Below are 14,456 nucleotides of genomic sequence, written 5' to 3'. Positions count from 1 at the left end.
GATGCCGCATGCGCAGTGCGGTCCCGGAGCTGGTGCATGCACACTGCTGTCTCAAAGATGGCGCATGTGCAGTGCGGTCTAGGGGCTGGCACATGTGCAGTGAGGTCCCAGAGCTAGCACAAGTGCAGTGCGATCTCGAAGGAGGTGCATGTACGGTATGGTTCTGGGGATGGTGCATGCACAGTGTGTTCTTGGAGCTGGCGCATGTGCAGTGTGGTCCCAGGGATGGTGCATACACAGTATGGCCATAGGGCTGGTGCATACACAGTGCAGCATCACTGCCGGAGCATGTGCAGTGCGGTCTTGGGTCTGGTGCATGCACAGTGCGGGATCAAATCAAGCGCATGAGCAGTGCGATCTCAGAGCCATGCCCCCTCACCTTCCTCTCCAATTGCTGTTTGCTTTAAGAATACTTTTAACTTTTCATTTTCTATCTTTTTATCCTTTTTGTAATATTATTTTCTATTTCTGATTCCTTTATTATTCAAATTATTGTGTATAATCCATTTTCCATTCCTTTTCCTGCTTTTCTGATTCATACTTCTAATTTTCTGATCCCTCTTCTATTTCTTCTTCATATTCTTACCCTGAAAGCCAGGCCCTGTCCCCCCTCCCTGGGGGAAGCCCTGTCCTCTCCCAATTTCTTTTTGCTTTATGAATACTTTGAACTTTTTATTTTCTAATCTTTTTGTTCTTTCCTTTCCTTAATATTATTTTCAGTTTCTGATTCTTTTTCTCATTCTTTTTCCTTCGCCTTTTTCTTTTCTGACTCCCATTCTGTTTGATATTATTTTCTAGTAACTTTTCTACGTCATTCCCTTTTTTTCCAGCCCCTTTTTATTATTCTTTTAATTATCTGCTTTCTATTTCTTTTTCATATTCTTTTTCTTTGTCTCATTCTTCTTCTAAATACTTCCCTAATTCTTTTTCTCCTTCTAAGTCCCTTTCTCTTTCTAATTCGTTTTACTTTTCTACATACTTTTCCAATTCTTTTTCCAATTCCTTTACTAATTCTATGTCTTCTTTACTTGATAATTCTTTACCTATTTTTTTCCAATTCTAATTATTTTTCCAACCTGTATTTTGTTACTAATTCTGTTAATGTTTCTGATTCTGTCTGAACTGTTAGTTGTGGGCCAGAAGCAGTGATGGAGCACCTGGTTAAGGAGTGGACAGCCCAGGGAGCACAGGTGGAAGCAGTTCCCCTGTGGAGTGGGACTGGGTGGAGCCAGAGCCCACCTGAGCTCATTTAAAGGCTGGCAGCTGAAGGGGAAGGGTCTGTGCCTGGAGGTTGCTCTGGCTGTTTGGTTGAGCAGAAGGTACTGGACACCAGGACTTCTTCAAAGAGATGTGAGGACTCCACTGAGGACCTTGATGGACGCAGCAGGAAGCCACAGCCAACGCTGGACACCAACATCAACACTTGATCTTGTCTGGCAAGGTCTATTGTTCCCAGAGAGCGTTCTTGCTGTTCTGGCCATTCGATGGAATTGCTGTGAGTTTGAACTCATGCTCCCTGGGCTTTCCAAGGGTGTTCTCCTTGCATTACACCAACTTTCCCACCCTCTATTTCCAAGCAGGAGCTCCCCTTGGCCTCCGTGTCTCGCTCTGGCCAGGCAGATGTGGTGCGCCAACGGTATGCAGAGTCCAGACCCTGAGCAGAACAACTGAGGAGAGAGGCTGCCCTGGGTGAGACAGGAGAAGTGCCCCTTGAAGCGGGGGACGCCCCGCTGGCGCTGCCTCTCGCATCCACCGGCAGCACGTTCCTTCTCTCTCCTTGCTGCCCGGCGCTTTGCCGTCTCCCAGGGCTCACCAAGTCCAAATGTTCCCTGATGGAGTCCAACTCCAGCTTGACCAACACTCACCCGGTCTGTCCCCGCACCAGCTGGCTTAGGGCTCCCCAGCAGTGCTGGCTGTCGGTGCCTTCTGTCGCTCCCAGTCAGCACGGCTCTGTTCTTTGCTTTTTGGGTTCCAGAGCGTTTGCTACAGGTTATGGAGTGTTTCTCTTCTCTCTCTTCTTGTCCTCCATGTTGCCTGTTGGCGCCTCGGTGGAGTTTCAGTGACCCAAATGCAGACTGCTCTGCGTTGCCCAAGCGTGATGCCAAGAGAAGAGGTAGGCACCAGAACAGGCTGCTGGTGAGTGCTGTGCATGACTCGGGGTTCCTAGAACGTCCACTCTTTCTTACTAACCCGTGTTGTTCAGCACCAAACATGAAGGTTTCTTCTTTCCTTCCAGGACTGGAGACTCCACCACCAGGTGCCGTTGTCATTCCTGACCTCCCCAGGTTGCGGCGTTGGACGTGCCCTGATCCTTGGAAAGGGGTAAGAGAGCTGTATTTTATTATCAGAAGGTGATCTCTACTTACCTTGTCTTGTGTCCATCAGGAGGCAGTGGAGAGTTGTGACCCTCCCGAGTGCTGCAAAGGCTCTACTGAGGCTCTTGGTGGACACAGCAGGAACCCGCACGCACAGATGGATGCCAAGATCCGCTCCTTCCTCTGTCTGGCAAACTCTGCTGACCCCTGAGGTTGTTCCCATGCTTGCAGAGGTTGTATGGGCTTGGTGTTGGTTGTTGCTTGTGCTCACCTTGCTGTCACCGGGTGTTCTTCCTTTGCCCATCATAGGGCTCCCCAGTTCTGATGGGATCTCCGTGCCTTCTGCTGATCCCAGAGAACATGGGTTTGTTCTCTTATATCCAGGTTCGTTATCATTTTTTCATGTTATGCAATGTTTCTCTTCCTTCCTTTTTTTTTTTTTTTTTTTTCCTCCCCCCAGGCTGCCAACTGATCCCTCTCGTGTCTGCAGTAACCCGAATGTAGTCTAGTAAGGTTTGCTCAAGTGAGATGGAAAATGAAGAGGTAGGCTCCAAAACAGACTTACGGTAAGTGTTTTGTATGGCTTGGGGCTTCAAGCATGTCATCTGTTTTTCTGTGTAACCCATGTGGTTCAGTACCTGATAGGAAGGTTTCTTCTTTCCTTCTAGTATTGGAGACTTATCCACCACATGGTGATGCCTTCCCTGACCTCCTTGATTGCAGTGTGGGATGTGCCCTGATCCTTGGAAAGGGGTGAGTGATTCCTTCATCCTTACTAGAAGGTAATCTCTACTTACCTTTTCTTGTGTCCATCAGGTGGCACTGAAGAGTTGTGACCCTGCTGAGCAGTGCAAGGACTCTACTGAGGCTCTTGGTGGACACAGCAAGAACCCACACCCATAGATGGATACCAATATCTATTCCTTCCTGTCTGGCAAGCTCTGTTGTCCCCTGAGGTCGTTCCCATGCTTGCAGAGGTCCTATGGGCTTGTTGTTGGTTTACCCTTGTGCTCACTTGGCTTTCCAAGGGTGTTCCTCTTACTTGACAACACCTTTCCCAGTCTCCATTTCCAAGCAGGAGCTCCCCTTGGCCTCCGTGTCTCGCTCTGGCCAGGCAGATGTGGTGCGCCAACGGTATGCAGAGTCCAGACCCTGAGCAGAACAACTGAGGAGAGAGGCTGCCCTGGGTGAGACAGGAGAAGTGCCCCTTGAAGCGGGGGACGCCCCGCTGGCGCTGCCTCTCGCATCCACCGGCAGCCAGCACGTTCCTTCTCTCTCCTTGCTGCCCGGCGCTTTGCCGTCTCCCAGGGCTCACCAAGTCCAAATGTTCCCTGATGGAGTCCAACTCCAGCTTGACCAACACTCACCCGGTCTGTCCCCGCACCAGCTGGCTTAGGGCTCCCCAGCAGTGCTGGCTGTCGGTGCCTTCTGTCGCTCCCAGTCAGCACGGCTCTGTTCTTTGCTTTTTGGGTTCCAGAGCGTTTGCTACAGGTTATGGAGTGTTTCTCTTCTCTCTCTTCTTGTCCTCCATGTTGCCTGTTGGCGCCTCGGTGGAGTTTCAGTGACCCAAATGCAGACTGCTCTGCGTTGCCCAAGCGTGATGCCAAGAGAAGAGGTAGGCACCAGAACAGGCTGCTGGTGAGTGCTGTGCGTGAGTTGGGGTTCTTAGAATGACTTGTGTTCCTCCCTAACCTGTGTTGTTCAGTACTACTATTGAGGGTTTTAACTTTGATTCTAGGATAGGAGACTCTGCCGTCAGATGGCGTTGCCTGTTCTTCTCTCCCCAGTTTGCAGAGTTGGATGTGACCTCAGCACTGGATAAGGGGTAAGTGATTCCTCCATCCTGACCAGAAGGTAATCTCTACTTGTCTTGTGCTGTGTGGAACAGGTTGCAGTGGAGAAGTGCAGTTGTCCGGGGCGCTGCAAGGACTCTATTGAGGCATTTGGTGGACGCCGCAGGAACCCACAGCCAGAGGTGGATGCCAAGATGCACATCTTCCTCTGTCTGGCAAGCTCTGCTGACCCCTGAGGTTTTTCCCACGCTTGCAGAGGTTGTATGGGCTTGGTGTTGGTTGTTGCTTGTGCTCACCTTGCTGTCACCGGGTGTTCTTCCTTTGCCCATCATAGGGCTCCCCCGTTCTGGTGGGATCTCCGTGCCTTCTGTTGATCCCAGAGTACTTCAATTTGTTCTTTTATTTTCAGGTTCTGTACCATTTCATGCTTTTGTGATGTGTTTTTCTTCCTTTTGTTTTACAGGATGGAAATGTACACCTGGTTGGATCTACGATGACCCAAATGCAATCTAGTAAGGTTTGGCCAAGTGTGGTGGGAAAGGAAGATGTAGGCTCCTAAGCAAACTTCTGGTGAGGGCTGTGTTTCATTTGGGTTTTTCTGGGATGCCCACTACTCCTCCCTACCCCATTTTGTTCATTACCGTGTGTGAAGGATACTTTTTTCCTTCTAGGATTGGGGACACCAGCACCAGATGCTCTTGCACTTCCTGACCTCCCTGGGTGGCAGCATTGGAAGTGCCTGGACCCTTGGAAAGGGCTAAGTGATTCCTTCATCATTACCAGAATGTAGTTTGTGTTCAGCAGGTGACGATGGAGAACTGTGGCCTTCTGTTCAGCGCAAAAAGTCTACTGAGGATCTAGGTGGACAGAACAGGAACGCAGAGCAATAGTTGGATGCCAATATGCACATCTTCCTCTGTCTGGCAAGCTCTGCTGACCCCTGAGGTCGTTTCCATGCTTGCAGAGGTCCTATCTGCTTGGTGTCGGTTGTGTCTTGTGTTCACTTGGCTTTCACCGGGTGTTGTTGCCTTATAATATTTTCCCAACCTGTTTCCAAGCAGGAGGTCCCCTTGGCCTCCATGTCTCGCTCTGGCCAGGCAGATGTGGTGCGCCAACGGTATGCAGAGTCCAGACCCTGAGCAGAACAACTGAGGAGAGAGGCTGCCCTGGGTGAGACAGGAGAAGTGCCCCTTGAAGCGGGGGACGCCCCGCTGGCGCTGCCTCTCGCATCCACCGGCAGCCAGCACGTTCCTTCTCTCTCCTTGCTGCCCGGCGCTTTGCCGTCTCCCAGGGCTCACCAAGTCCAAATGTTCCCTGATGGAGTCCAACTCCAGCTTGACCAACACTCACCCGGTCTGTCCCCGCACCAGCTGGCTTAGGGCTCCCCAGCAGTGCTGGCTGTCGGTGCCTTCTGTCGCTCCCAGTCAGCACGGCTCTGTTCTTTGCTTTTTGGGTTCCAGAGCGTTTGCTACAGGTTATGGAGTGTTTCTCTTCTCTCTCTTCTTGTCCTCCATGTTGCCTGTTGGCGCCTCGGTGGAGTTTCAGTGACCCAAATGCAGACTGCTCTGCGTTGCCCAAGCGTGATGCCAAGAGAAGAGGTAGGCACCAGAACAGGCTGCTGGTGAGTGCTGTGCGTGAGTTGGGGTTCTTAGAATGACTTGTGTTCCTCCCTAACCCGTGTTGTTCAGTACTACTATTGAGGGTTTTAACTTTGATTCTAGGATAGGAGACTCTGCCGTCAGATGGCGTTGCCTGTTCTTCTCTCCCCAGTTTGCAGAGTTGGATGTGACCTCAGCACTGGATAAGGGGTAAGTGATTCCTCCATCCTGACCAGAAGGTAATCTCTACTTGTCTTGTGCTGTGTGGAACAGGTTGCAGTGGAGAAGTGCAGTTGTCCGGGGCGCTGCAAGGACTCTATTGAGGCATTTGGTGGACGCCGCAGGAACCCACAGCCAGAGGTGGATGCCAAGATGCACATCTTCCTCTGTCTGGCAAGCTCTGCTGACCCCTGAGGTTTTTCCCACGCTTGCAGAGGTTGTATGGGCTTGGTGTTGGTTGTTGCTTGTGCTCACCTTGCTGTCACCGGGTGTTCTTCCTTTGCCCATCATAGGGCTCCCCCGTTCTGGTGGGATCTCCGTGCCTTCTGTTGATCCCAGAGTACTTCAATTTGTTCTTTTATTTTCAGGTTCTGTACCATTTCATGCTTTTGTGATGTGTTTTTCTTCCTTTTGTTTTACAGGATGGAAATGTACACCTGGTTGGATCTACGATGACCCAAATGCAATCTAGTAAGGTTTGGCCAAGTGTGGTGGGAAAGGAAGATGTAGGCTCCTAAGCAAACTTCTGGTGAGGGCTGTGTTTCATTTGGGTTTTTCTGGGATGCCCACTACTCCTCCCTACCCCATTTTGTTCATTACCGTGTGTGAAGGATACTTTTTTCCTTCTAGGATTGGGGACACCAGCACCAGATGCTCTTGCACTTCCTGACCTCCCTGGGTGGCAGCATTGGAAGTGCCTGGACCCTTGGAAAGGGCTAAGTGATTCCTTCATCATTACCAGAATGTAGTTTGTGTTCAGCAGGTGACGATGGAGAACTGTGGCCTTCTGTTCAGCGCAAAAAGTCTACTGAGGATCTAGGTGGACAGAACAGGAACGCAGAGCAATAGTTGGATGCCAATATGCACATCTTCCTCTGTCTGGCAAGCTCTGCTGACCCCTGAGGTCGTTTCCATGCTTGCAGAGGTCCTATCTGCTTGGTGTCGGTTGTGTCTTGTGTTCACTTGGCTTTCACCGGGTGTTGTTGCCTTATAATATTTTCCCAACCTGTTTCCAAGCAGGAGGTCCCCTTGGCCTCCATGTCTCGCTCTGGCCAGGCAGATGTGGTGCGCCAACGGTATGCAGAGTCCAGACCCTGAGCAGAACAACTGAGGAGAGAGGCTGCCCTGGGTGAGACAGGAGAAGTGCCCCTTGAAGCGGGGGACGCCCCGCTGGCGCTGCCTCTCGCATCCACCGGCAGCCAGCACGTTCCTTCTCTCTCCTTGCTGCCCGGCGCTTTGCCGTCTCCCAGGGCTCACCAAGTCCAAATGTTCCCTGATGGAGTCCAACTCCAGCTTGACCAACACTCACCCGGTCTGTCCCCGCACCAGCTGGCTTAGGGCTCCCCAGCAGTGCTGGCTGTCGGTGCCTTCTGTCGCTCCCAGTCAGCACGGCTCTGTTCTTTGCTTTTTGGGTTCCAGAGCGTTTGCTACAGGTTATGGAGTGTTTCTCTTCTCTCTCTTCTTGTCCTCCATGTTGCCTGTTGGCGCCTCGGTGGAGTTTCAGTGACCCAAATGCAGACTGCTCTGCGTTGCCCAAGCGTGATGCCAAGAGAAGAGGTAGGCACCAGAACAGGCTGCTGGTGAGTGCTGTGCATGACTCGGGGTTCCTAGAACGTCCACTCTTTCTTACTAACCCGTGTTGTTCAGCACCAAACATGAAGGTTTCTTCTTTCCTTCCAGGACTGGAGACTCCACCACCAGGTGCCGTTGTCATTCCTGACCTCCCCAGGTTGCGGCGTTGGACGTGCCCTGATCCTTGGAAAGGGGTAAGAGAGCTGTATTTTATTATCAGAAGGTGATCTCTACTTACCTTGTCTTGTGTCCATCAGGAGGCAGTGGAGAGTTGTGACCCTCCCGAGTGCTGCAAAGGCTCTACTGAGGCTCTTGGTGGACACAGCAGGAACCCGCACGCACAGATGGATGCCAAGATCCGCTCCTTCCTCTGTCTGGCAAACTCTGCTGACCCCTGAGGTTGTTCCCATGCTTGCAGAGGTTGTATGGGCTTGGTGTTGGTTGTTGCTTGTGCTCACCTTGCTGTCACCGGGTGTTCTTCCTTTGCCCATCATAGGGCTCCCCAGTTCTGATGGGATCTCCGTGCCTTCTGCTGATCCCAGAGAACATGGGTTTGTTCTCTTATATCCAGGTTCGTTATCATTTTTTCATGTTATGCAATGTTTCTCTTCCTTCCTTTTTTTTTTTTTTTTTTTCCTCCCCCCAGGCTGCCAACTGATCCCTCTCGTGTCTGCAGTAACCCGAATGTAGTCTAGTAAGGTTTGCTCAAGTGAGATGGAAAATGAAGAGGTAGGCTCCAAAACAGACTTACGGTAAGTGTTTTGTATGGCTTGGGGCTTCAAGCATGTCATCTGTTTTTCTGTGTAACCCATGTGGTTCAGTACCTGATAGGAAGGTTTCTTCTTTCCTTCTAGTATTGGAGACTTATCCACCACATGGTGATGCCTTCCCTGACCTCCTTGATTGCAGTGTGGGATGTGCCCTGATCCTTGGAAAGGGGTGAGTGATTCCTTCATCCTTACTAGAAGGTAATCTCTACTTACCTTTTCTTGTGTCCATCAGGTGGCACTGAAGAGTTGTGACCCTGCTGAGCAGTGCAAGGACTCTACTGAGGCTCTTGGTGGACACAGCAAGAACCCACACCCATAGATGGATACCAATATCTATTCCTTCCTGTCTGGCAAGCTCTGTTGTCCCCTGAGGTCGTTCCCATGCTTGCAGAGGTCCTATGGGCTTGTTGTTGGTTTACCCTTGTGCTCACTTGGCTTTCCAAGGGTGTTCCTCTTACTTGACAACACCTTTCCCAGTCTCCATTTCCAAGCAGGAGCTCCCCTTGGCCTCCGTGTCTCGCTCTGGCCAGGCAGATGTGGTGCGCCAACGGTATGCAGAGTCCAGACCCTGAGCAGAACAACTGAGGAGAGAGGCTGCCCTGGGTGAGACAGGAGAAGTGCCCCTTGAAGCGGGGGACGCCCCGCTGGCGCTGCCTCTCGCATCCACCGGCAGCCAGCACGTTCCTTCTCTCTCCTTGCTGCCCGGCGCTTTGCCGTCTCCCAGGGCTCACCAAGTCCAAATGTTCCCTGATGGAGTCCAACTCCAGCTTGACCAACACTCACCCGGTCTGTCCCCGCACCAGCTGGCTTAGGGCTCCCCAGCAGTGCTGGCTGTCGGTGCCTTCTGTCGCTCCCAGTCAGCACGGCTCTGTTCTTTGCTTTTTGGGTTCCAGAGCGTTTGCTACAGGTTATGGAGTGTTTCTCTTCTCTCTCTTCTTGTCCTCCATGTTGCCTGTTGGCGCCTCGGTGGAGTTTCAGTGACCCAAATGCAGACTGCTCTGCGTTGCCCAAGCGTGATGCCAAGAGAAGAGGTAGGCACCAGAACAGGCTGCTGGTGAGTGCTGTGCGTGAGTTGGGGTTCTTAGAATGACTTGTGTTCCTCCCTAACCTGTGTTGTTCAGTACTACTATTGAGGGTTTTAACTTTGATTCTAGGATAGGAGACTCTGCCGTCAGATGGCGTTGCCTGTTCTTCTCTCCCCAGTTTGCAGAGTTGGATGTGACCTCAGCACTGGATAAGGGGTAAGTGATTCCTCCATCCTGACCAGAAGGTAATCTCTACTTGTCTTGTGCTGTGTGGAACAGGTTGCAGTGGAGAAGTGCAGTTGTCCGGGGCGCTGCAAGGACTCTATTGAGGCATTTGGTGGACGCCGCAGGAACCCACAGCCAGAGGTGGATGCCAAGATGCACATCTTCCTCTGTCTGGCAAGCTCTGCTGACCCCTGAGGTTTTTCCCACGCTTGCAGAGGTTGTATGGGCTTGGTGTTGGTTGTTGCTTGTGCTCACCTTGCTGTCACCGGGTGTTCTTCCTTTGCCCATCATAGGGCTCCCCCGTTCTGGTGGGATCTCCGTGCCTTCTGCTGATCCCAGAGAACATGGGTTCGTTTTCTTATATCCAGGTTCACTATGTTTTCTTGCTGTTATGTGATGTTTGCCTTAGTTTTTTTATTTTTTATTTTTTTTCCGGGCTGCTTATTGATCCATCCTGGGTCTGCAATAAACCAAATGATTTCTGGTAAGGTTTGAGCAAGTGAGATGGAAAATCAAGTGGTAAACTCCAAAACAGGCTTGCAGTGAGTGTGTCGTATGACTTGGGGTTTCTAGCTTGACATCTGTTTTTTTTTTTTTTTTTTTTTTTTTTTTTTTTTTAAAGCCATTTGGTTCAGTACCTGATAGGAAAGTTTCTTTCCTTCTAGTATTGGAGACTTATCCACCACATGGTGATGCCTTCCCTGACCTCCTTGATTGCAGTGTGGGATGTGCCCTGATCCTTGGAAAGGGGTGAGTGATTCCTTCATCCTTACTAGAAGGTAATCTCTACTTACCTTTTCTTGTGTCCATCAGGTGGCACTGGAGAGTTGTGACCCTGCTGAGCAGTGCAAGGACTCTACTGAGGCTCTTGGTGGACACAGCAAGTACCCACACCCATAGGTGGATGCCAATATCTATTCCTTCCTGTCTGGCAAGCTCTGTTGTCCCCTGAGGTCGTTCCCATGCTTGCAGAGGTCCTATGGACTTGTTGGTTGTCGCTTGTGCTCACTGGGCTTATCAAGGGTGTTCCGCTTGCTTGACACCACCTTTCCCATTCTCTATTTCCAAGCAGGAGCTCCCTTTGGCCTCCATGTCTCGCTCTGGCCAGGCAGATGTGGTGTGCCAACGGATCAGAGCCTTCAGAATCCAACCAAAAGAAATGAGGAGAGAGGCTGCCCTGGGTGAGACAGGAGAAGTGCCCCTTGAAGCGGGGGACGCCCCGCTGGCACTGCCTCTCACATCCATCGGCAGCACATTCCTTTTCTCTCCTTGCCGCCTGGCGCTTTGCCATCTCCCAGTGCTTGCCAAGTCCAAGTATTCCCTGATGGAGTCCAACTCCAGCTCGACCATCACTCACCCGGTCTGTCCCCACACCAGCTGGCTTAGGGCTCTCCAGTACTGCTGGATGTCAGTGCCTTCTGTTGCTCCCTGTCAACATGGTGGTGTTCTTTCTTTTTAGGTTCAGTAATGTGTCTTCTTGTTATGCAGTGTTACTCTTCTCTATTTTCTTGTGTTTCATGTTGCCTGTCAATGCCTCTTTGGAGATACACTGAGTGAAATGTAAACTGATGTTCTTTGACCAAGTGTGATGGAAAATGAAGATGTAGGCTCCACTACAGCTATTGTGTGAGTGTCCTGTATGATTTGGGGTGTCTGGAATTACATTTATTTCATCCTAACCCATGTTGTTCGGTACCACATGCCAATGTTTCTTCTTTTCTTGTTGGACTGAAGACTCCACTACCAGATTCGATGGGGCTTACATGTCTTCTTGTGTTTGTGCATTGGTTGTGCACTGATGCTTGGCAAGGGATAAGTGATTACTCTGTGTGCCCTTTGGCCCAAATTCCAAATATTCCCCAATGTAGTCTATTGTAGTAGGTGCTTTGTGGGGATACGTGCCGTATGGGATAGGCCTCTCCCTAAGCATAGTGAAAGGGTGCTGTTGTGCTCAGACAGACTGTCCTTGCTAACAAAGTAAACAAGATAAGAAGGCAAAGGAATGAGGAGACAATAGGAGCCAAATAAGGAATTGTGGTAAGGGGTTAGATCCAGTACAGACAAATCAGGACAGGGCACGATAGCTTCAGTAAAGGTATATAAGCTGTGCTTAGTAGTGAATAGACGCCATTTTACTGCTCATCATGTTGGTGTACATCTGCAGTCATTTGGCCCTGATCAGGTAATTGGTCAGTGCACACTAGGGCTAATGCAGGAGGTTAACATTGCAGTTGCAGAAGGCAACAGTAGTCCAAATCCAGCTTTTCCCACCCTCATCACATTTGTCCTCACACTAAATTGGTTAGGGCTCTGAAGTAGTGATGGGTTGTCAGTGCCTTGGTTTGCTGACATCAAACTTTGGATTGTTTTTTCCTTCATGACTGAACAGCATTTCTTGCCTTCATGCAGAGTTTTTCTTTTTTCTTTTTGTGAATTTCACACATTCAATACTAACTGAATGTTTGATAAGCCTGCAGAGGCAGATTTGTGGAATAGAAGTAGCGGTTTTGGGGAGTAGTGTCTGAGGCCTTGATGGATTGTTACATGATATTTTTCCAGGCTGTTATGAGTATATTACATTTCTTTCCGATCTACTGTCCTAGTCGAAGCGGGAAGGACCATTTTGACTATTTGTCAACGCCCACCTGGCAATCTGAATTTAGGAGCCGCTTTCATGGACGTGTCGCTGCAGGGCAAAGAAGGCCTCAAAACTTCAGTGGACCTCTACCCCCAAAAGAGCTCTGAAACTTATGTTAAGAAAATAAATGTCTTAATATTTTTCTGTCTTCTATAGTTTTAACTGTTGCTTTAGCTTGGCTGGAAAACAGGCATGTAAAACTAATTGAAAATCTTGCTGAAGGAAGGTTTTAGTGTTTCAGACTGTTGGGTTTGTATGACTCTCCCAAGAAGTGTAGGAAGTGTGCCAATTTACGCAGCAGTTGCACTAAATTGAACAATACTGAATTATGTAACAAATCAGATGGAAAACGGTGGAAATTGTAAATGCGTGGATGAAAATCAGAGTAAGGTCGTTGATTTGTTTGTTTGCTTGTTTTTTTTTTTTTTTTTTTTTTTGTTGTTGTTATTATTACTAATACCTGAACCATTTTTATAGACAGGAATGACAACAGTGCAAACCATATAAACTTTGGGTGCAGGAACCTGTCAGGTGTAGGGTGTTGTTGGGAATATGGCAATTTTGGGATGCTTACGAGATATAATGAGACTGCTCGATGGCAGCAAGGCAGGTACTGTGATCCTAGGGCCACTAACAATACAGTGCAGTCTGGAGATAAAGATATATTAGCTATAGCGGGCATGGGGACTGCATCAATGTAGCATAGGCAAAAACACTGTCAGCTCCTCTTTGGGTATTGGTGGATGTGTGCGAAATAAATACGCATGTGAAATTCTCCCATTGAATTGGACTGGGACATGCACAGCAGGTTATCTGATGCCTCACACAAGTATCTACACTTGCATAGAGCCACCATGAGGATTTTTAAGAGCTATGCAGCTATAGATTAAGAGAGGGAATACTCCACTAGTTGAAAGGACTATGGGATTCCATAGTTTTATTTGATGGGTACTTTCAGCTGTCGGAGTCACTGAACTGGAACAAGCAGTTGTGAATGTATTAGTCACTATGGAAAGAATTGAGAACCTAAGTTTAGAAGCCATCCAGGGTCTTCAGACAGAGATCTCACGCTGAGTAAATCAGTCTTGCAGAATAGAATGGCCCTCGACATTCTTACCGCAAAGGTATGAGGGGTCTCTATGATTATTAACCGAAGTCACTGCGCTTACATGGACTGAAATGTACACGTAGAGAGTGATTTATAAGCCATTTGGAGAGGCGTTTGAGAGCTACACCAAGTCTCCTTACATGACCCTTCTGCTGGAATCATGGATATGTGGAATAAGCTTTGTAACTGGCTGCCTAACTTTGTGTGGCTAAAGTGACCAGTTGTAGTTGTACTGACGATCCTCATTGTGATAACCTGCATAGGTGCGAGGTGTTCTTTCTGGTGCTATTGAAAAATGGTAGATGAGCGCTCCACCTAGAAGAGGTACCGTGTGAAATGTCAGGTAGAAACGGGGAAATAGTTCTGGAACACATTACTTGACAGTTGGGCACTGAAAGCAAAAGCCTTTGCATAACCTATAGAAAAGGGTGGATTGTATCAAGGGAAGTATAAATCTGGACCTCATAGTATGTGCCAAGTTGGGAAGGAACACAGAAAGTGGTGGAACGTGAGGTCTGTGAGTACAAGGAAGATAAGGGCGGAGAGCTGATGACACAATGGAAGGTCCATTGAAGGTCAGCGGAGTTTCTCTTTGTAACTGAATATGCAGTCCCATGAACATAAGGAGGCAGAGCTGCCATTGCTGAGCATAAGGAAGTGAAGTTGCTGTTGCGACACAATGCAAGCCTGACCTTCTGAAGTTGGAAGCTCTCAGCGAGGTATGCTGATCACCTTCATCCAACACTGACCAGAGAACCGCGCTGCTTCTTTAGGACCATGACAGTAGGGTGGGGCAATGTGTTAATAATGTCTTGGAATTCCACCCATCTTTCTTGCAATGTAATTAATGTTTGTATGTTATGTTTTAAAATATGTAACCATTGCTATCCTGGCTGTGCGAGTTAGGAGATTTCTCGTTGCATCTTACGTTGTAATAAAAATGCCTCTTGAGTGAGTGTGTCTACATTACGATTTTGGTATGAACGCAGGGCTTATACCTGGCATTCTGCTATTGAGCATTTGTGAATGAAGAAAACTTTTATAGAGGGTGATTTAGGAAGACGCCTGGATGAAGTTGAAAGCTGCTGGATTGACCGTCATGATGCTCAAAGAATCATATGGAGTAGAAGCGAGCCTGGAATAGAAGACTGGAAATCTTTAGTATCCGTCTCGGAGAGCATAGGGACCTGGAG

The 14,456-nt window shown here is 49.1% G+C and overlaps 1 protein-coding gene and 2 long non-coding RNA genes across 5 annotated transcripts; all 3 read left to right on the top strand.

Moving 5' to 3' along the window:
• The first annotated feature begins 1,767 nt into the window (after positions 1-1,767).
• On the top strand, positions 1,768-6,120 carry LOC121106898. The gene is made up of 6 exons (XM_040648551.1): positions 1,768-2,136; positions 2,237-2,322; positions 2,386-2,542; positions 4,204-4,323; positions 4,572-4,625; positions 5,980-6,120. The coding sequence occupies exons 1-6, from the start codon at positions 1,993-1,995 to the stop codon at positions 6,118-6,120; spliced, it is 702 nt and encodes a 233-aa protein (XP_040504485.1). The 5' UTR covers positions 1,768-1,992.
• Positions 5,372-7,140, top strand: LOC107049678. Of its 3 annotated transcripts, none has more exons than XR_005840106.1 (4): positions 5,372-5,706; positions 5,830-6,142; positions 6,348-6,454; positions 6,556-7,140. It is a non-coding gene; the product is annotated as an uncharacterized LOC107049678 (long non-coding RNA). The 3 variants fall into 3 exon arrangements; XR_005840107.1 differs by having other exon boundaries at positions 5,373-5,706; positions 5,830-6,066; XR_005840108.1 differs by having other exon boundaries at positions 5,669-5,729.
• Positions 7,141-9,286: 2,146 nt separating this feature from the next.
• On the top strand, positions 9,287-14,218 carry LOC112533014. Its single transcript, XR_005840105.1, has 3 exons — positions 9,287-9,298; positions 9,422-11,143; positions 12,121-14,218. It is a non-coding gene; the product is annotated as an uncharacterized LOC112533014 (long non-coding RNA).
• The last annotated feature ends 238 nt before the right edge of the window (positions 14,219-14,456 follow it).

The sequence above is a fragment of the Gallus gallus genome, chromosome 15 (assembly GCF_016699485.2).
Source record: "Gallus gallus isolate bGalGal1 chromosome 15, bGalGal1.mat.broiler.GRCg7b, whole genome shotgun sequence".
In the NCBI taxonomy this organism is placed as follows: Eukaryota; Metazoa; Chordata; class Aves; order Galliformes; family Phasianidae; genus Gallus; species Gallus gallus.
The sequence above is the reverse complement of the archived record's forward strand: the minus strand, read 5'-3'. Positions and strand labels throughout refer to the sequence as shown.